Below are 19,755 nucleotides of genomic sequence, written 5' to 3' on the forward strand. Positions count from 1 at the left end.
CCACGCTCTTTGAATTAGTACGCACAGAGGCAGCACGAGAAAAGAAAATTCTCGCTCCACACTTCTGTTAGCTGAGGTTTTACAAGCAAGATATACCCCTCAGTTTGTGTCACCGTGGTTCCTTCTTTCTTTTTGTCTTTCTTTACGCGCCTCGTCCGCAGTGACTAATTTGTGGAGAGCATCCGGAATGCTGCCGGATCCGGAAAGACGCACAAGATAAAAATAAAGAAAATAAGACACCTGTATGCATACCGCGTGAACACTTACTACCCATCAGGAGAGTTGCGAGCAGCACAGCTGGTGCTATGGTATACTGGTTAGACCAGTTAGGAGAGGCAGCAGCCTCGAAGGCAAGGCGTTACTTTGTGCCCTTGCATATTTTGTCTCGGTTTCTTCGGGTACTCGTTCTTTTGCATTGCGTTACTTCGCATTTTGTTTCCATTTTCGCGAAATCGAGGAAGCTGAGGTAAAACCTGCAGTAAGCAGTTAGAGGGCCCTCAACCTTCTCCCCGGTGCCCCCTCCTGTTATTGCGCCGGGACGAGGGGTGTGCGTGAAACTGTACACGTGCAGTTTAACGTCCAGCATGACGCAAAAAAAGAAAGAAAAAACTCATCATGTGCTTCCAAACTGCTGCCATTCTGACTTATTGCACAGAACGGAGAAATCAAAGCATCAAACCGTGCGGTAGCTCGATGTGAACATCCCCGGAGCGCGTATATGGGCGTGCAAACGTGCCAGGACTTTTCACACAACCTGAGCGTCTGCAGTGCTGCACAGAACTAAAGAAGGTGCACTGCAGCGCTGCAACAACCTGTCGATGATGATTTCCTGCCCCCGTAGTTTTCAGCTTTCCTCTACTTCATTTATTTCCTTAGCTTTACTTCGTAGTGGCTCCCGTACGCCGTGCTGAGGACACGAAAAACTCTACGCGTAAGAAAAATAAAAAAAAGGCGTCAAGAGGCGAATAGAACAGAACAAAGAACAAAGTGCGCGCGACGCTCCGCGAAGATGAATCAGGTGCCCCGAGCGCGCATAACCCGGCCACCCGACCACGTTCATTAACTGGTGGGTGTGGAATTGGGGTCCTCTGCAGGGGTAGCCTTAGTGCCGGGCGCTTCCGCGTAGGCAGTTCTTCCACGGACGCCGCGGTGTTAGTCGCTTTTGCGAGCCTGCAACGCTCTTCGTGCACGCATCACGCCCCGCGGTGTGCGTGTGTTTGTAAGCAGTGCCCGCCGCCGTTCGTCGTGACGTGAGGAGCCGGTGCCGAGTTTTATGACTCTGTCCGACGCTCGCGCCATTTCTGTTGGTCGCTTGCAACGCGAGATCGCCGTTCACCGATCCGCTAGCCGGCATGTATACCGCGCAAGAACGATAGCATCGTCTTTGTGACCAAGTTTTATACGAGATGCATGGAGTATGGGTTGGCGGAAGTGTTTAAATGATCCTTCGGTTGTGGGGTCGTAAATGACGTACAGCTCCGAACGACTGCATCCGCTTGAGTGGAGTGTTGATCGGTGATGCGATATCGGATGCCTGGTTTGCGGCCTCGATTGATGCATGTATACCGTCCGGTTTTTGCCACGTCCATGTTGTGTGAAGCCACGTCCGCGCGCGAAACGTTACTTTATGTGACAGTCATTCGTGGCATGGAGCTGATAACAGTGTTCGCTTGGAGCTGTTGTGGAGCGCAAACTCTAAGCCTGCGCAATAATCTAGCCAGGGCGAAACTCGTCTGAAAAGAAGCGCTTGTCTGTTCTCTCATAGAAGCGATGCAAACAACGACTTCAAAATTAGCGAAGTCATGTAAATTAACTGTTCCTTGGTACGTCCATATACTATGAACAAGGTGAAAACGAGACTTTTTTTTTTTTTTGCAGTCAGGTGCTTACGAACACAAGGACAATCAGGCAGTTACGCGTCACGCATGGCGCTGCGCTAACTGCGCTCCGCTGTCGATGACAATAGGAATCGATTAATGAATCGTTTATAGCGCTAATTTTCGACATGGCCCTGGATATCGCCACTGCCTTTTGCTTTTTCCATGCCAGACCAATAAGCAGCTCGGAAACATTAAAGCTTTATCCATTCATGAAGGAAGTAGCTTATTACGATGCGATGGTATTAATCACTGCAACATCATTTTGCAGCCTAATTACATCATCTACAATATGACGGGCTAATAACTTCGAAGCCTCCAGTTGAGATGTCTGCTATGGCGACGTAATATAGGTGTACCAAGGTCAAACAGATGAATACCGGATGAATTCATCTGTTTCGAAATATAGGATCTCGGTCGTATCATGTTTCCCGCAGTACGCCGCAGCACTGCAACCATTCGTTTCTCCTCATCCTCCAGCTGAATTATTTTCCGACACTCTGTAATAGGGTGCTCTTGCTATGCGTTAATGTCTAACGCATGGCTTGGCTCCTTTGCATTGTCAGACTTGCAACAAACCGGGCACTGATATTTGCTGGATTCTTTGCGTGTTTTTTTTTTTTCATCGCGAACATGATCTAGCTATGTTTTCCAATTCTGTTCTCGCAGAAATCACTTTCCTGGGGTAAAGGGTATACTGTTGGCTTCAGGGTAGTATATTGATGATGATGATGATGAGGATCGTGATGGCGACCTGTCCCTCTAAAACGGGTGGTCACATTCAACGCGTTCTCGCCAAAATAGGGGAAACAATAAAAATCCGAGAAAGTGTAAGGATGAAAAAGGAAATGAGGAAAAAAGGAAGAGGGGATGGTTGTATCGTGTGTATATCGTAACCTAAAACTGCCTCCTGCCGGCCAAATCGAGTGCTATGGCACATGTGAGCTGCGGTCGAGTGGTCATGTGATCCAATCCAATCCAATCCGATCCAAACCAGAAGGGGTGTTCCATTCGGGGAACTTTCCCGTTTACAGGTAATTTGCGGGGTAAAAATTGACGAAAAGGACATTTTCGCGTAGTTTAAAGGAATCTTAAGAGCCGAAATTGACTCAATTTTTTTTTTCAATTGACCGAGTGTTCAAGCCGCTGCAGGAGGAAATAGCCTAAAAAGGAATTTTGTGTCAAATTCAGGGAATTTTAGGTTTCGGGTTATGGAACATCACTGCAATCCAGTATATTTTATACGCTTCACGAAGACAAAGTTTACCACAGAGGTCCAGCTGTGTCAGGGAATGGCCGCAGTAAGTACGATAAGAGGTGTGTGCAGAAGCTCAGAAGCTCACTATCCCCGTCCCTATCGTTGTTATATACTGCTTCACCCTTCCCACAAAGCCCTGTCGAATTCAAAACGAGTCGTGTTCTGCCTTCTGTGTCCGTTTTAATCACAGTAGTCTCGCTTGCCCAACATGAGGGAGAATGTTAGCGTAGGTATACGACTCAGGTCGATAATCATCAACATTAGCAGCAGCAGCCTGACTACGCTCACTGCAGGACAAAGGCCTATCCCATGTCTCTCCAATTAACACTCTCCTTTGCAAGCTGCGCCCACCTTATCCCCGCAAACTTCTTAACCTCATCCGCCCACCTAACCTTCTGCCGCCCCCTGCTCCGCTTACTTTCTCTTGGAATCCACTCCGTTACCATTAAGTACCAGCGGTTATCTTGCCTTCGCATTACATGCCCTGCCCAAGCCCATTTCTTCCTCTTGATTTCAACTAGGATGTCATTAACCCGCGTTTGTTCCCTCACCCACTCCGCCCGCTTCCGGTCTCTTAACGTTACACCTATAATTCTTCCTTCCATAGCTCGTTGTGTTGTTTCTTAACTGGAGCTGAACCCTTTTCGTTAGCCTCCACGTTTCTGCCCCGTAGGTGAGTACCGGCAAGACACAGCTGTTGTACACTTTTTCTCTCAGGTAGCTAACACCTTATAGAAACAGCGCACGAAAACAAAACAGCCGCAGCTCTTGTACGGCCTTGTCCTTTCGCATTCACTTTTTTTTTCACAGTTATTGTCCGACGCGCGTCGTCTGGCTCGTTGCAGGAGTTCCCTTTGAGTCTTCGACCTCATGCATTCCCAACATCGACACCAGGAATACTACAACCACCTACCCTTAACGAACAGGCAGGCTGCCAAGCTCCTCTCTCTCGAAATGACTGATTGGACAGCCGCTCAGCGAAGCCGGCAAGCAAACAGCTTGTATACACTTCACTTCGCTTATAGCCCGCTTCTGTGACTCAGGAAATGAGTGTCAGGAGTTAAATGAGTACCTAAACATAGAACAGACTCAGGCAGCAACGGCTGCTGTGGCTTGTAGGGGCTCGCGACCTCCCACCCCTATACGACCTACGTGTGACATCGCCTGTTGTGAGTGAACTGGTTGAAAGAAAAAAAAATTATTGGCATATTTCCCAGAGGAGACGTCTGTTATTGACACTGGCTGCTTGAACTAACACAAGAGCTGAAAAACGCTCAAGAACTGAGATATAGTAAAACACCCAATGCTGCACGGACAACAAATTACAGGCACAAAACGATATCAAACGTTAGTAGTGCTATAAAGCGATTATTATTTTAGCGGAAGCTACTGCTACGTTCACACCGCCTGAGCGCAACATAAGCCACATGACTCAAGCCATTATATATCCGCAAAGCCTTACAAGTGGTGCACCCTGTTCGGCTAGTCGATAGAATGCATTAGGTCATACAAAGGCAACCGCAACGAAGTGCACATAGCGTAGCTAAACTCCGCACCAAAATGTATCGGTTCAGGGAGGCATTTAAATGCATGCGTGGTTGTTCGTGCGGACCTGTGTTTATCTTTGCTGTAGAATACAGATCCTTTCACATCTCCGCACTATACTACCCCCGATACGCTAACCCAAATATTTAGTAACACAGAGGTGCGCGCAGACCAGTTACGCGCGGCAAGATAGCACAGAACAAAAAATAGGAAGGTAAAGAAAGAGCAGGCGACCCGGCAACTGGATTCAGCGTATTCGCGCCAAAAAGATAGAAAGACAGCTTCGCGCGCCCCGAAACGTGACCTGTCCCGGGCGCCCCCGACGCTTAGCAAAAGCCGCGCGGTACAGAGGCTATCGCTGTGGTGACAAAGGCAGCACCGTGCGCGAGCTGCGGGAGTGTAACAACCGCACGCAGGCGCGCGTAACTATCCGAACGGCCGAACAACACGCGCGCGCCTATCTGCGGACAAAACGGCTCTCCGCACAGACGCCAGAATGGCAACCAAAAAGAGACGCGAAGGGGGCACGCGTTGCTTGTGGTGTAGCCGGAGTCTGTCGGGCGGCAAAGAAGTCTTCTCGAGAGCAGCTGGCGCGACGCGGCGACGCGTTCAACTTGTGGCAGGGCTGCTGCTCCCCTCTGTCCTGTCCTGCCGCCGTCGCGGCAACACAACGTCGGCGACCCTTTCTTTCTTCTCGCGCGTGGAGGAGAAGAGCGGAGGGAGAGATGGGTGTAAACTTCTCCTCGCCTATCCTCCCCCCCCCCCCCCCTCGTCCCTCCGTCGTAGCCCTTGCCGGCGCCGCCAAAGCCGAGCGGCGGCTGGCGCGCGCGGCAACGACGACGAGTCCCGCGTCGCCAGCGGGCCGCTAAGGAAGCTCTCTCCTTCTCCGGCAGTCTCTTAGCGCGTGTCTCTTCTGCGTGCACCCCCCTTTCGGTTCGTCGAGGCGGCTGGGCAGCGCGATTGGAATACCGGCGGCGAGGCATGTTCTTTAAGGTAGGTGTGCGCAGCAGCTAGGCGCTTTCCGTACAGCTGGTTGCCCCACCGCGTTTCTCGCTAGGTGAGCTGCGTGCATGCGACCGACGAGAGCGCGTGGCTGCTGCTTCGGTTTTGCGCGGTTCGGTGGGGAGCCGCTATAGGTCTGTTTTGTCTGTGTAATTAGAGTTCAGAAGCTTGACAAAGGGATCTTTTGGCGTTAAGTACAGTGAGTTTCAGCTTAGCAAACTTTTTCTGCTTGCCATGATTGCAGCTGACGATCGCCTCCTTCGGAACTATAGCACCCTAACATCCCTTACACCTATGGGCTGAGCGATGACATTAGGAACATTTGGATCAGGCTCGTCGCCATGGCTTTCACTTTATAGCAACCGGCGTGGGCTCCTGTTTTAGGACTGTAATTTCCAGTGGCAGTGAATGTTTTGCTGTATACTTTTGACGATTACGTAATGACTGAAAGAGTGTTACTGCCCGTCAAGACGTTGACACAGCGCGACAAGAACAGGACATTGGAACTGCGCGCAAAAAAGTACAGCAACATGCTTTCAGTGATGAGCCATCACCGTCCAGACCCAACTTGCTGCTTTATTACCGCGAGTGTTTGTTTCACCGATTCGCTCACTGAATGTTCGCGTATTGTGGAATAGGATTGCGGTGGAAAAGGGAATGCACACCTTAGTCCGGGGAACACAAGTTGATCGTTTGCTCTTTTACGGAACGCATTTCCTCTTGGCACCAGAATAATCTTCCTAAGTATGCAACAAGTAGCCTCAACATAGCCCTCTTACGTTTACTTAAGCATAGGCCCTGTGCCCTATAATACCACAAAGCAGTTCCGACGATGACGGGAAAACTGCTGCTTCCTGCGCGGCTTTAGTTCTAACGACGCACTAATTAAGTTTATTTTTAAGTGACACTTGTATTTTCTCTTTTCTTATTGCGATTTGGGACTTTCAGAAATAATTTCGTGTGGACTTGCGTCAAGGTTTGGCCAGTACCTTCTTATGCGAACCTGCCATTCTATTTGAGACAAAAAAAAAATTCGCGCCAGAGATTGCTACTTCATGGATTGTTTTCCAGGTGGAGGGGAATCGAAACTGTTTCACATAAGCGAGCGAAGCACTCTTTTCGGGCTTCTATGAAGGTGAACGCAAAGCCGTCAGTTGAAGAAATTGTACACATTTGCTTTCTGCTGTTTTTGAAAGAAGCAAGGGTACAAAAACTCAATTCGACTGCGCTTCTATTCTTTCATTTATACCCGCGTTCTTTCTATCGGAAGAATACATGTCTCTATTCAACTCGCTCCCTTGCTTTCGGTCTCTTGTGCTGTGTCTGTGAGTGTAAGAATGCCAAAAATCGTATTATGAAAGTAGCGGCAGTTATCGGAAAGCAGAAGTTATAGCTTGTGATTTTTGTAATGCGGAAAGGACAAAAATACGGAGCAAGAAGACTAACGAAACGAGACAACAAAAAACAGGAGAAGTATACGGCTTAACTTGTGCAATTAATCCTTTTTTTTTGGAAAAAAAAACGTTATGTATCAATTATTAGCTAACGGCGCACACTGTGTCAATCCTGAGTTTTCATCAAGCTGCGAACGGCTGTGGGTATGACCGATCTTAAACATACGAGGAAATAATAACTATGCAGGGCAAAACATAAACAGCATAAAAGAATGGGAGCTCAAAGCTTACGCTCGTTACAGTTGCAAATGTATTCGCAGTTTCTCCTGCCCTGCTGAAACGAGCCGATCCGCGTGAATTTGACGTCCACATTCGATAAGGCTGTTTGCAGAATTTATTCCCTGTAAATCCACGAACTCGTCGCCGCGGCGACAAAAGATTACACAGTGTTGTGTGCGGCGGGTCTCGCGTCAGCCCCGATCCGCGACCGTCGCGTCTTGAGCGGAGAGAAAAAAAAAAGCGTCTCGCAGACCAGCTGTCTGCCGACCGCGGCCTCAGTGATGGCCGGAGAAGCGTGTCGGTGACGCCAGCCTCAGCGAAGCAAACAGGGCAAGGAGAAAAGGAAGAAAAAAAGGAACACAAGTAAATAAGAGTCATGGTGGGGTGAAACGAGGCGAGGACGTAAACGCAATGTGTAGCCAGGTGGAACCGAGGAGCGGAAGCGTTGCGTCACGCGGCCCTAGTCTCCTCTTCTTCTTCTTCTACGCTGACTCTCTCTCTCTCTCAGTGCGTACTTCGGACTCAATGCGTACTCCGCTCGAGATTACCGCCTTCGTGTACGCAGCCTTTCCTCCCGATGTGGCAGTCAGCACGCGTGTGTGTGCGATTTTTGTGTACACACACATATAGGTGCCTGTGCCGAGCGTTTCGGATCGGAAGGGCTGGGCCCAAGGCACACGCCCCCTTCGACCCGGAGTGTCTTCTGCTATAAGGAACGGTCGTTAAAAGCAGTTTTACGCCTCGCGTTTTCTCTTCCGCTCTCTCTTTTACATTTGCTTCTTATTTTCGTTTGAAGAGGCCCTCGGAGTGGTGCTGCTTTTTATAGTCGTTGCAGTGGATGAGAGTCTCTTGTCGTAAACAGGAAAAGGCGGGGGGGGGGGGGGGGGGGGATATAGCTCCGTTTTTGTTTTTGTCCGTATTGCAGTGGTTTTGCTCCTGAAGTATTTTCTCGTTTCTCACTTAGACACTCTCGTTCTTCCTGTGCAAATGCTGATGGTAGCTCAGCAAATAGTTCAGGGGACAGAGAATTCTGGCTGATTAAAGCAAAGTACGTCAAGGAAGAGAGCGGGTAGTGCATAGAACAATTTTCGTTCAGCGCGTTCATTTCGCTTTTCATCCTTAAAGAAGTCCGGTTGAATGAATTGCTGCATTGTCCAGCAATTAAGGACAGTGCAGGAAGACGTGAAGCTGCTTTGTGTCGTGCCAGTCTTCATCAGCCTGTAAACAGGCGTTACTGCCTGGTGTGTGCGAGGCGTTATTCTCCGTTATTATCTCGACATTTGTGACGCAGGCAACGCGTGCACACAGAGCTCTGACGAAAAGAATATTTCTTTGGAAACAGACCTCCCGCAGCGAGAGAATTCGTAGCAACGCTAACTGCATCGTTAACTACCGTAATTTACGTAGTATACACGAGCGTTCAGTCGAACCTCGTTATAACGAAATAATGGATATAACGAACGAGGGACGATTCCCCATGGAAGCTCGGTCAACGCGGGCAATAACGAAGCTACGGCTATAACGAAGTAATCGCCGGGCCCCTTCAGCTCTGTTATAAAGAGGTTCAACTGTATTACGAAACGGCTGGCAATATTTTTCTTGAATTTGGGTCGCCGTGGTTCACCACAGATAGAGGAGGGGGTCACAATATCCTTGCCCCAGAAGCGGGCAAAAATAAATAACCAGCATATTAAATGAGAAAACAGAGAATAACACAAGGCCGCGAGAGTGCCAAAAGGCTAAATCTGCGTAATTGCTAAAATACAATAATTTAACTTCCTGTTTAAACGTGTGCTACTTATATTTGATGTATTTTATGTGCTTGTTATTGTTTTTTACAGTTTTATTTTCTGTTCACGTTTGCTGTCTGTACAAGATGTATGGTATACGCTTGCAAGTTTTGTTTTAAATTGCACCTTATTGTCTGTCGTTACTGCTCGATAGAGCAGGAGCCCCTGTCAGGCTACGCCTTTAGCTCCTGCTTTATTGCACGTTTGCTAGCTGTTATCAATGAATAAACTTCAAACTTCAAACTACCTCGAGTACGACCGCCTGTTCCTTAGGCAGCCTGCAAAAGAACAGCCTTTGTCATGTGGCGAACGCTCTCTGGGCCTCTGGCCGAGAGCCAGGGGGGTTGCTAATGTAGTAAAGACTGGTCGAGAGCCAGGGGGTTGCTAATGTAGTAAAGGCACGCTGAGGGGCGTTTAAACTTCACTCGTCGTCTCGTGTACCTTCAGGTGCTAACGACTATGACTCGACGAGAAACGCGAGCCACGCATGCAAGGGCAGTCGCCGTTCAAGGAAGCCGGCTCTCAGCCGTTCTTCGCCTCGCGCGCTCTCGGAGACCAGCCGGACTGGAACAAAGACCCGCTACTGATTGCCCTCTACGCGCTGAATGGCTAATTATCCGCCGAGATCAAATACGGCCCTGAGTGGACGGGTCGTCAACTCTTCCTGCAAAGATTCCCATGGCGGCGCACGTCGCGCGCTCTGCCCCCATACATGTAACTCGACGTTCGCAGAACCAGTTCCTATTCGTCTCTCGCGTGCGCTGCCTACAAATGCGAGATAAAGCGCGAGCCAGCGAGTGCGCACTGCTGCGGCGGGCCCGAAAACGTACATAACCGCGCTGCGGGCAGCCTACGAGCAGAAAAAGATATTGGCCGGTAATCTCTCTCTGTCCATCCACTGGCGGAGTAGGGGGTGATAGCCTTTGCCGGAGACCACACGCAAGCAGCCACGACAAGTCGAAAGTACGGTATCAGCAAAAGAAGGACGACCAGAAAAGGACAACATGCCTTTACCCAGGAGGAAAAAGAAAAAAGAAGTAGGAATGAGATTCCGCGCTCACCTACAACGGTTATATATCTCGTTTATACATCGCCGAGCCAAGGTTAATCGCGATGCGAAAACAGTTTTCCATGGCTGTTGTACAAGTGGTCGTCATCGTCGTCCGGTGACTTAATTCACGGACGCGCGCCAAGGTTTCGGCGGACGGACCGCGGTTAATGTCTTCATTGCATTCCGGCTGGACTACAGAAGGCCGTGTGTGTAGCGCATGCTGATAAGAAACGTCCGCATTGGAGGAAGTGCGCGAGGATGAACTTAAAAGCGCGCTACTCGCGACGTGCGGGTATTTACTGCGACGCACGACTAGTAGTTTTCATATATACCGCTATACCCAGGTCGAGCGGAAGATGGCTTGTCGGGTTCGCTTCCGAACTCAGCAAACACGCAAAACCACTCGAGCACGGAGCAGTGGCGCCCAAATATAGCGGAGCATTATCGCCGGTCACACGTGATGCTGGGCGCGCTGAAGAGCTCACGGCTCGTAAACTCGAATCTAACTTCGTAAACTCGAATCTAACTTCGGGTCATGGCTACCGGATAGATGAACTGTTGCCGTGTGGTTCCCTGCTGTAAAAATTCGGATTTGGATCGTGCTGTAGACCTCTTCACATTTGCCGTTTGGAGCGAAGCCATATTTTCACCGGGGCTTTGCCAGCAACGTTCTGAATGACGCATTTCAAAGAGGCATCTATCTGCGCATGCGCAGCGCTGTGCAACACGCACGTGCGCTCAGTCAAGCTGTAAACAGTGAAAATTTCTATACATCGACCGGCAGTGTTAGGGGACCAGGTCACCGCAAACGCAACGGGCGGCCACTTATGCGTGATGCTGCTTCGATCGGTATACAGCCAAGTCTTGTCTGTCCAATGGATTTTCACAGCACTAAAAAGCGCGAGAACGACAAATTAAGTCCACCTTTCCAAGGAAAAGGAGGAAGCGGGTAAAATGGCACAGTTTTCTTCCTGTGTAGCTACGTGATAGCTGAACATTATGCTTAATATCGGAACGCCATAGTCTGAATGTTTGAGCTAACCGCAGAACGAGAATAGCGCGCTGTGTTGCTCAAGGAAAACCGCGGCCGTAAATCAAGCTGATCGATTATTGCCTGTCAACACATGTTGGAGCAATACTACGCCTCAGGAGGAGGAATAAGGGTGCGAAAAAGACGTAGTAACATCGAGTGCAAAAAGAACTAAATATACTTTGAACAGTGTTTACCGAAGCCTTGAGAGAGTCGGTCGAACGCCTCAATCTCGTCACCCTGCTTTGCGGGCACCCATTAGGAGCGCTTAGATCTCTCAAGGATATTTCGCTGAATCTTGGGGCGCTTGATAACAAGGCGCGGCACGAGCTTTTTCTGGAGGCGTTTGCATCTGCGCGCTTTGAATACGCTATGCTGCAACCCGGCTATCCTCTCCATGAGGCTGCGTAGTTGTAAACACCTAGCCGTGTTAGAAAGGGCGGATATCTTCGCTGGCTTGCTTTGCGCACTTAAGTACTAAAGCAGCCCTTTACCACTTTTTATTCGCCTTCTGCCTGATCGCTGTTCGCCAAGCCTGTCTTTATATCGGAGCCAGCGAGTGCTATTGCTTGTTAGTGCCAGTCGTGCTATCATAGACCGTAGCCGCAATTGGTAGGATTAAAAAATTGGCGGTCGTTTAGCTCTGGTTAAACTTGGAGTGACGCGATAGCTACAGCTGGCCGAGTGGAACTTGCTCAGCAGCTGCTCCGCATCACGTGACCAGCCACGGCGCCACGCGAAACACGTGACCAACCACGTGACAGCGTGGCAGAGCAGCCGCGGGGTGGCGGCGCCGCCACGGTGAAGGCTCGAAATGCTACCGCAATGTAGCTATCGCTACAAAAAATTGATCGCCATAAGAACCATTATACTCACTGCGCTTCCAATAATGAGCAGAATCGTCCTATTTCTTACAGGGCATGGAGCCCAACTGTGCGGCTACCGTGTCCGTACAATTCGCGACGATATCGAAAAAAGAGGAAACAACGTGAAATACGCCGATCGCACCTTGTCAGGATGCTGTTTTCCTTCGTGAACGTCCGTGCCTGATAAAGAACGTAAAATCTACTAGCACGCCACCTGATGGGACATATACCTTTACTAGTTGATTACTGGATTCCTTCTCTTACGAATAGCACGTATCACGTGGAGAATTTGGCGTTCTAATGCGCATACAGTCTAAGGGGCGTGGCATTCGACGACTTCCTCGCCCCAACATTCCGTCTTGTTTTCTTTTGTTATTATTTTGTTTTCCTTGCCTTTGCGAGCGTTCGCACGCCAGCGGTATTGATTGAGGCCTCGCACCGTCCTTGCGTGGAGTGCAGGAAATTTACTGCCATCCTTCCCACTTCCTGGGGCGGAATCGCAATTGCACATTTCATTGGTGGGAGGTATTAATTGTTCCGAGGGGCGTATTCCCCGACCAAAACACTTGGGGGAGGGAGGGGGGGGGCGAATGCAAAGAGATATAAAGCGGCAGCAGGAAAACCGCGACGCAGGGAGGAAACGGTGAAGAGTGTATACACCGCTCGAGTTGAGTGCGGCATGGCGCGGCAACAAGATGCCCGAGTGTGAAGGAACCGCCTATTCTCGCGGCGGTACGAGTCCGTACACACGCGTCCGCCCTCCTCTTTGCGAAGGCAGCGCAGTCCCTCGGGGATAGCGCAGCTGGGCGTCCGCTCTGTACAAAAGCGCCCGCGCGTTGTGCGCCACTGACGGTTGCGGCGGCGCCCTCCCCTGTTAATCAAGGCGCCTTTCATTAGGCACGGGATGGGCTGCCGTCGAGGGGTCCCTGTGCCCCGTGTTTTCCGGTCTATAATGCGTCCCCCCCTTGGCTAGGAGTGCCTAGGGTCAAGCACGATTCAGCCAATGGATAAGAGAAAATGTGTGTAAAGTTTTATCCAAAGATTATATCGGAATCGATTGGTTGTTGATTGGTTATAGATTGATGTATCGGTGGATTGATTGATCGTCACTTGCTGAAGCAACTTGAGCCGCGCCGTGACGGAGGCTGCAGAGGGGTAATTTAGACAAGCTAATCTCCTTTGACGAGTTGGCGTTGTTCGAGTGGTTTTGTCTTTCGTCTCAAAATGCAAGTTTCTTCTATATTCGAATTTGCTTACAGTTTGATGCTCTTCGATATTTGCCATCGTCGATTTCGTCGAAACGGCTGCACTGCGGTCATAATCGAACCCGCGTTCTTGTGATCAGCATGCAAAGGTTATGGCAGCTCAGCCACGTCGACAGTTTATTTTGTTCGGATATTCCTCTAGTCTTATACACTTGACCTTTTGTCGTCGAGTCGAACGCCGCTTTAATTGGCCACTCGGCTCGGTAGACCGCAGAAACAGGACAAAACTAAATTAGATGGATCATTGTGCAAAGCCAACACAGGCTCAAAACAAAGAGTCATGATGTGGCCTTTGTTCCGTCTCATATGGACCGTTGACAGCTTTCACATTGTAACAGGAGTAATGCCCGAGTGACAGTGTACTGAACGACCGACAGGTTGAAGAGCTTTGTGGCCTCTAGCTCCACTGAAGTACGTTCGATTACAACAGCGAGAAATATATTGAGATAAGGAAGAATGTAAGTGTGTAAGTCGCAATTGTTTCAGTGAAAAAATATTTTTGAAAAATTTTCTCACAAATAATTGAGGCAAGTAGAATGCTAAGTAGTTGAAAAGTAAAAGCGTATCGATGGCTCTAAATCGCTTGCGGAAAAAGGTAAAAAAAAAAGGTACACAGGAGGCCATGTTGCAAGACAGCCGAAAGTGGCAAGGAGAATCACCACGGGAAAGAGATCAAACACATCGACATCATCGAAAGCAGGGCAGTCAGACAAAGCACATGGCGATGACACTGTGCTGAATGTGATTTACCGTTTCTTTGACACCTCTGTAGCCAGGGGCGACTAAGTAAAAAAAAATCATGCGATTCTCGTTGCAAGGTGAAAAACACGGCTGTTCGCCCACGAGCGCCCCCTTGGGGCAACAACTTACGTCTCGATCCGTGAGACAAACCGCACGCCGGGAATACGAAGAACCTGTCTTCGGTCGTAAAGTATACCGCTTGAAGGACACGGTAAACGGTAGCGAGAGGAAGGGGGGGGGGGGGTGTTCTGCAGGGTGTGGCATGCGTCATGTCGCACGGTATAAAAAAAAGAAAGCTGCTCGGTGTAGGGCTCCACAGTGGCGCAGCACACTCACACACACGCGCACCGCACACGTTCATGAACCTCAGCTTGGTGGGTCTGCACAAGTTCCCTGCAGTGCACGGTCGCTAACAGCTCGGAAACCCCGCGTCGGTGCGAAGCGACAGGGCTCAAGAGATATGAGCGCCATCCGTCTGTTTACACCGACGCCAAGAAGACAGGTTCTCCTGCAAGGCCCCCGCCGTCGCCCTTCTTTCACCTCCGCAGCTTCGTCCATGTGTGTCTGTAGCAGCGGGGCATCCATTCAAGGTCCCCTTTCGCTTGCGACTCACGCCTCGTCCGCGGGGGCCTTGCTGCGCCTACTTTTGCATACCATCTGGTGCTCCTTCCGACCTCTGTGTTTGCTGGCCTTCGTCCCCGCAGACACGCATTCATGGCTACAAGCTTCGTCAGGTATTAGAAGCACGTGTCGGAAGACATTAATGGACTGATACAGCGTGCATCATGTCGTCGCTTAACAACGTTTCGGGGTTCTGGTGAAGAAGCGAGGAGGAATAAAACACGTACAACGCGGAATGTGCCGTATGGGCGTCATGAGTTCCATGCCTTGCTCAGGTAGAATACGTTAACAGCCATGTAAGAACTTTTCATACATAACCGCCACCACGTAAGTGTGTTCGTTGTTGATGCGATCGGTTTCTTTGCGACAACAATAATTTTATGTATGAGCCACGAGTTTGATCAGGCTTGCAGCTAATGAATTGTTAGTTTATTCATTAGCGTCAAAAGATGATTCGTATGTGCCAGTGAAAGATGGATGGGAGGTGTGTTGTACGAGGTACCTGCGTTATTTACGGAGCCGATTTGTTTGAGAGAAAACGCCGACTAAAGGGCAGAGTTTAACTCACACTTGAGGGAAATAATTTTTCGGTCTGTGACGGGAAGACGCGAAAGTTAGCCGCAAAGCAGCTGAGCTCACTGATGTTTCAACAGCTGTAAAAAAAGGGAGGACGGCCACTTTCAATAAAAATTTAATGGGACTGTGAGAGCGATGCATCGAACAGCACGGATATGTAATGACATAGCGTCCAGTGGTGTCTGTGAGTGTTTGCGTATTTTCTAGAAAACAACACTTGCAAGCTATAGCCGTTTGTTGTTAAATGAGGCCGACAGATACATGTACAGACGTGAGCATGTTTCTCTGCAACGCTCAAGTTGTGGTCTGCGGAGCAAAAGATGCGAGATTTTAAAACAGATGGCGCTTTTCACAGGTAACCCTCGTGCTCAAGGATTGCCGCAGGGTTACACAAAGCATAAAATCACAGCGCAGCGCCCGCAGCACACCGCTCTAGGGGTCTAGACAAACTTGCCCAGCTCTGTACAAGCTAGGGCGAGCGTAGGCTACTGCAATTTTCTTTATACAGGACGAGAATTTCGCCGCCAACAGTAAAAATATCTAAGGGAAAGTGTGGAGAGGTGAAAAGAAAGTTACAGCAAGCTCTGTTCATAGCCGGAATGTTGGATGGCACTCTACACAGATACCATAGCACCAGCGTTTAAGAAATTAGGGCATTGCAGGAAAGGCCTTAATTATAACAGCACACCATGCCCCCTCCCCCTTTCGATGTAAGCGACAGACCGATCGTGAGAACTGAGCGTGCTTATCGACATTCAACAGCACCGTTATCTGAAACGTCGGAACATTAATTGCTGCAATGAACGATTGTCGTCGAAGCTGCAGGAACAAGCCGTTTAGCGCTCAGGCGGACTGTAGGTGAGGGCGCACCCTGGCTTTAGATAAGAACGCAAGAGTCGCCTCGCTGTGTCGCTAAGCGAACGGCGACAGGGCACAATGGGGCACACACCAAACCGTGAGAAAGGCAGCACGAGCTGCAGCAGCCACTGGCAGTCGGGGGAAAACTGGTCTCCACGGTCCGGGCGTGTCCGCATGCGAGAGCTCTGTCGTTTCTTTCCGTGGCGTTCGGGGTTATGTGTACAGCCTGCTGCGTTCTTTTTTTTTTCTTGTTCTGTTTTTCATCTCGTGTCAGCTCCTCTCGTTTCCTCCAAGGCCCCACGCACAGCCCTGTTGTGGCCAGCGTGAGACAAAAAGAGGAGTTCACGTTGAGCCGTGTGATTACCGGTGGCCTGCCGAACACAGGACACCTATACTCGGGGACAGCTTTCTGTGGATGTGCAGTGGAAGCTACGAGGGCGAGGCTCGAGGCTTCCACAAGTGCGCTCTTATCACGCGCTCACGAGGGAGAGAGATAGGCGTTTAAGCTGGCGACGCGCGCTCGTAGCTTCCACTGCAGAGCCACAGAAAGCTGTCCCCGAGTATAGCTGTGACCGTGTTATTGCCGAGGCGGCAGCATTTCGACATAAAGACGAAATACTAAAACACCCCTGGACTGAGATTTCGGAGCACGTTAAAGAGCATCCGAGGGTCAAAATTGGCCCCAAGCCTCCACTATACTGCAGTGGCCATAGCCATTGCGTTGCCGTGCCGCGTCAAAATAAATAAGCAAACATCGCGTATTACCTCTTGGGAGCTAGTGAGCGCGCCCGTCCGACATCATGCCGGAATAGCGCAGAACCATTTCGCGAGCCCGAAAATGTGATTGAGTGATTGATTGATTGATTGATTGATTGATTGATTGATTGATATATCTGAGTATTTGGTAAAGAATGTCCTTTAATAACGTTTTCCATCTGCTAATACGCCTTATATTCGCAGAGAGTGCTCTTCAGTACGTGTGCCTTCCTAATCAAACGGCTCACGACGCCTGCGCTGTGCGCAGGCAGTACCGTACATCTCGCCTCTTGTATATGCACCGTGAACGGAGAAAAACTGATTCAGGTGGCTGTTATAGCCCGTTCCTAAACAACTCGCCCTCCGCCCGAGATTGCCTCCTCCGACACTGCAACGCCCGGCGAACGTGATCCGCGCGCCGTGCACGATGGCAGGTATAGACCCCGGCACTGCCGCACCATTTCTACGATCGCTGCCGGTCCTATCGGCCCCGAAAACGCTGCGTTCTTCTTTCTCGCGGATAGAAAGCATGCCCCGCGGCACCGGGGGCCAAGCGCGCCCTCTTCCTCTTTCTTCTCTCTATTGCCTTTCTGCCCATGGCGCACCAATCGCCAAGTGCTCGTCCGGAGCGGGGAATTTCATTAGGAGCCGGCTTCGGCGGGGCCGTCAGCTCGGCGGCGAGCATTGTCTTTCTGAGCACGTATGCCTGCTCGGTTGCAGTAACGTCAGCCTACATTCCTGACTGCTCTTGGGCTCTCCTTCGACGCGTTGAAAGATACCGGAGAGAAAGTGTCCGAGATGTAGGTCGAATGATCCGGGGAAAAAAAAAAAACTCATCAGCGTCCGCTAAGTGGTGCAGATATAGGCACTGTGCATGCAGCCTGTGGGGGCCGTGAGACGCTAATTGACCCTGAAATTGGGTTCTGAGGTACTAGGCATATGCATTGTAATGACTGCGATGCATAATTAAGTGTGAATGATCGGCACAGATCGGCAGGCGAAGTCCTAAAGATAACGGTGAGATCCAGCGCTGCTTTTGCATTGACGTGTGCTATCGCGGGCAGACCATAGCTGGTAACTTTCCGGTAAGCGCCGTTCAAAGCTTTTTATGGCTACGTGAGGTCGACGAGGTTCTACTTCATGGAACCACCTGACGGAATCGGACCAACTTTCTTGCCGATAGCTATTCCAGTCTACACTAGCGTCCGTTTCCATTCTTCAATAGAGTATACTGTTTTGGGACGATATGGTAGTAGCTTAGAAACAGCGTCCAAAAATCGGAATAGTGCGCGCCAATGCGAGGACTACGCATTCACAATAATTGGCACAAAAACGAAAAAAATCCTGCCTTATTTCAGCATTACCTTTACAGAAATGGTCTATAGACAGTCTATAAACTTCTTATAGACTCTACTGCCTTCCTATAGATATTTCTTTTTGTCTATTCATAGTCTATAAATCTATAGATTGTCTATAGACTGTCTACATGATTTGTATTGCCTATAGACTGTTCTCTAGAGTTTATCTATAGAGAGTCTATAGATTTATAGACAGCGATCTATGTACAGTATATAGACTGTATAAAGAAATTTTTGTGAGGGTAGACTGTCCATTTAGGTCCTCAGAAGTCCACAGAGGCCTTTTTAAGAAGCACAACCGAGTTTCTAAACTTTGCTCCATGGAAGGGAAGAGCGGGAAAGCAGACGGGCCCATCGACGTCTTGTCTGCTTTTGCTAGATCTTAAAGTCCGCTAAGACGTCCCCGCTCTGTTGGCACAGCTTTCCACCATCGCCACTTCGACGTCGCTCGTGTCACCGCCTGCACTTTGCGGCTTTGTTTGAGCCAGCTGCTTTATCCCATGCCGACCTCCTTCTAGAATCAAACATTTCAGCCGCTAACTGGCTTGAGTTCAAGTCAAACGATTCCCTCCGAGACGCGCTCGGTTGTCTCGGCGCGCCACTGACCTATAAGCCCGGACCGAGGACCCTTTCGTCAAACTCTTCAAGAACCACGCGATCCGAAGCACGCACACGAACGTTTAGTGAAGAGGCCTGAAACCGGGCAGGGAAGCCCCCAGGGGGGAATGTATAACGGGGCAGCAGCAGCAGCATGATAAAGAAGAGAACGTGCCTGTGCCCGCAGAACGAGGGTCGACACGGATAAATTGCCGTTAATAGCGGCCGAGTCTCGATGCATGCATGACCCGAGGCGCGCCTAATCGAGTTTTCGAGTGTGTTCGCAGCGATTGAGTGGCGCCGCCACGTGGTCGTGTGTGTCCCCTCCCCCGTGGGAGCGCAAGTGGTGAGCTGACCAGAGTGCTGAGAAGGTGCTGTGTGTGTGTGTGTGTGTGTGTGTGTGTGTGTGTGTGTGTGTGTGTGTGTGTGTGTGTGTGTGTGTGTGTGTGTGTGTGTGTGTGTGTGTGCGTGTGTGCGTGCGTGCGTGTGTGTGTGTGTGTGTGTGTGTGTGTGTGTGTGTGTGTGTGTGTGTGTGTGTGTGTGTGTGTGTGTGCGCGTGCGTGTGTGTGTGTGTGTGTGCGCGTGCGTGTGTGTGTGTGTGTGTGTGTGTGTGTGTGTGTGTGTGTGTGTGTGTGTGTGTGTGTGTGTGTGTGTGTGTGTGTGTGTGTGTGTGTGTCCGGATTTGCTCGATGGTTCTAAAAACTGTACAGACGAGGTCGAGCAGCCTGTGTGTGCCGCTGGGCAAGGCCGGTTTTTGGGAATATTTGAGAGCAGTCCACAGTGTACACTGCTGTGCACAGCAGGTCGAAGCGATCTCTTTTTCAGCACACTGACAGCGAACCCCCGGCACCGTTTTTTTTCTTCTAAAAAAGCATAAAATAGGAAGGCAGA

General features: G+C 50.0%; 1 protein-coding gene across 4 annotated transcripts in view; it reads left to right on the forward strand.

Moving 5' to 3' along the window:
• The first annotated feature begins 5,475 nt into the window (after positions 1-5,475).
• The window catches only part of LOC144093456 (dixin-A-like), a 64,329-nt gene continuing 50,049 nt past the window's right edge, over positions 5,476-19,755 (forward strand). For 2 of the 4 annotated variants that reach the window (XR_013306280.1, XM_077626851.1), the window contains exon 1: positions 5,530-5,673. Coding sequence is in view for 2 of the 4 variants with exons in the window: in XM_077626851.1 (XP_077482977.1) it covers positions 5,662-5,673 (12 nt within the window). In the remaining 2 variants the exon portion in view is untranslated. Of the gene's footprint in view, positions 5,674-19,755 lie in introns of all 4 variants that reach the window. The other 2 variants (XM_077626853.1, XR_013306279.1) reach the window with 2 other exon arrangements.

Source organism: Amblyomma americanum, chromosome 6 (genome assembly GCF_052857255.1).
Source record: "Amblyomma americanum isolate KBUSLIRL-KWMA chromosome 6, ASM5285725v1, whole genome shotgun sequence".
In the NCBI taxonomy this organism is placed as follows: Eukaryota; Metazoa; Arthropoda; class Arachnida; order Ixodida; family Ixodidae; genus Amblyomma; species Amblyomma americanum.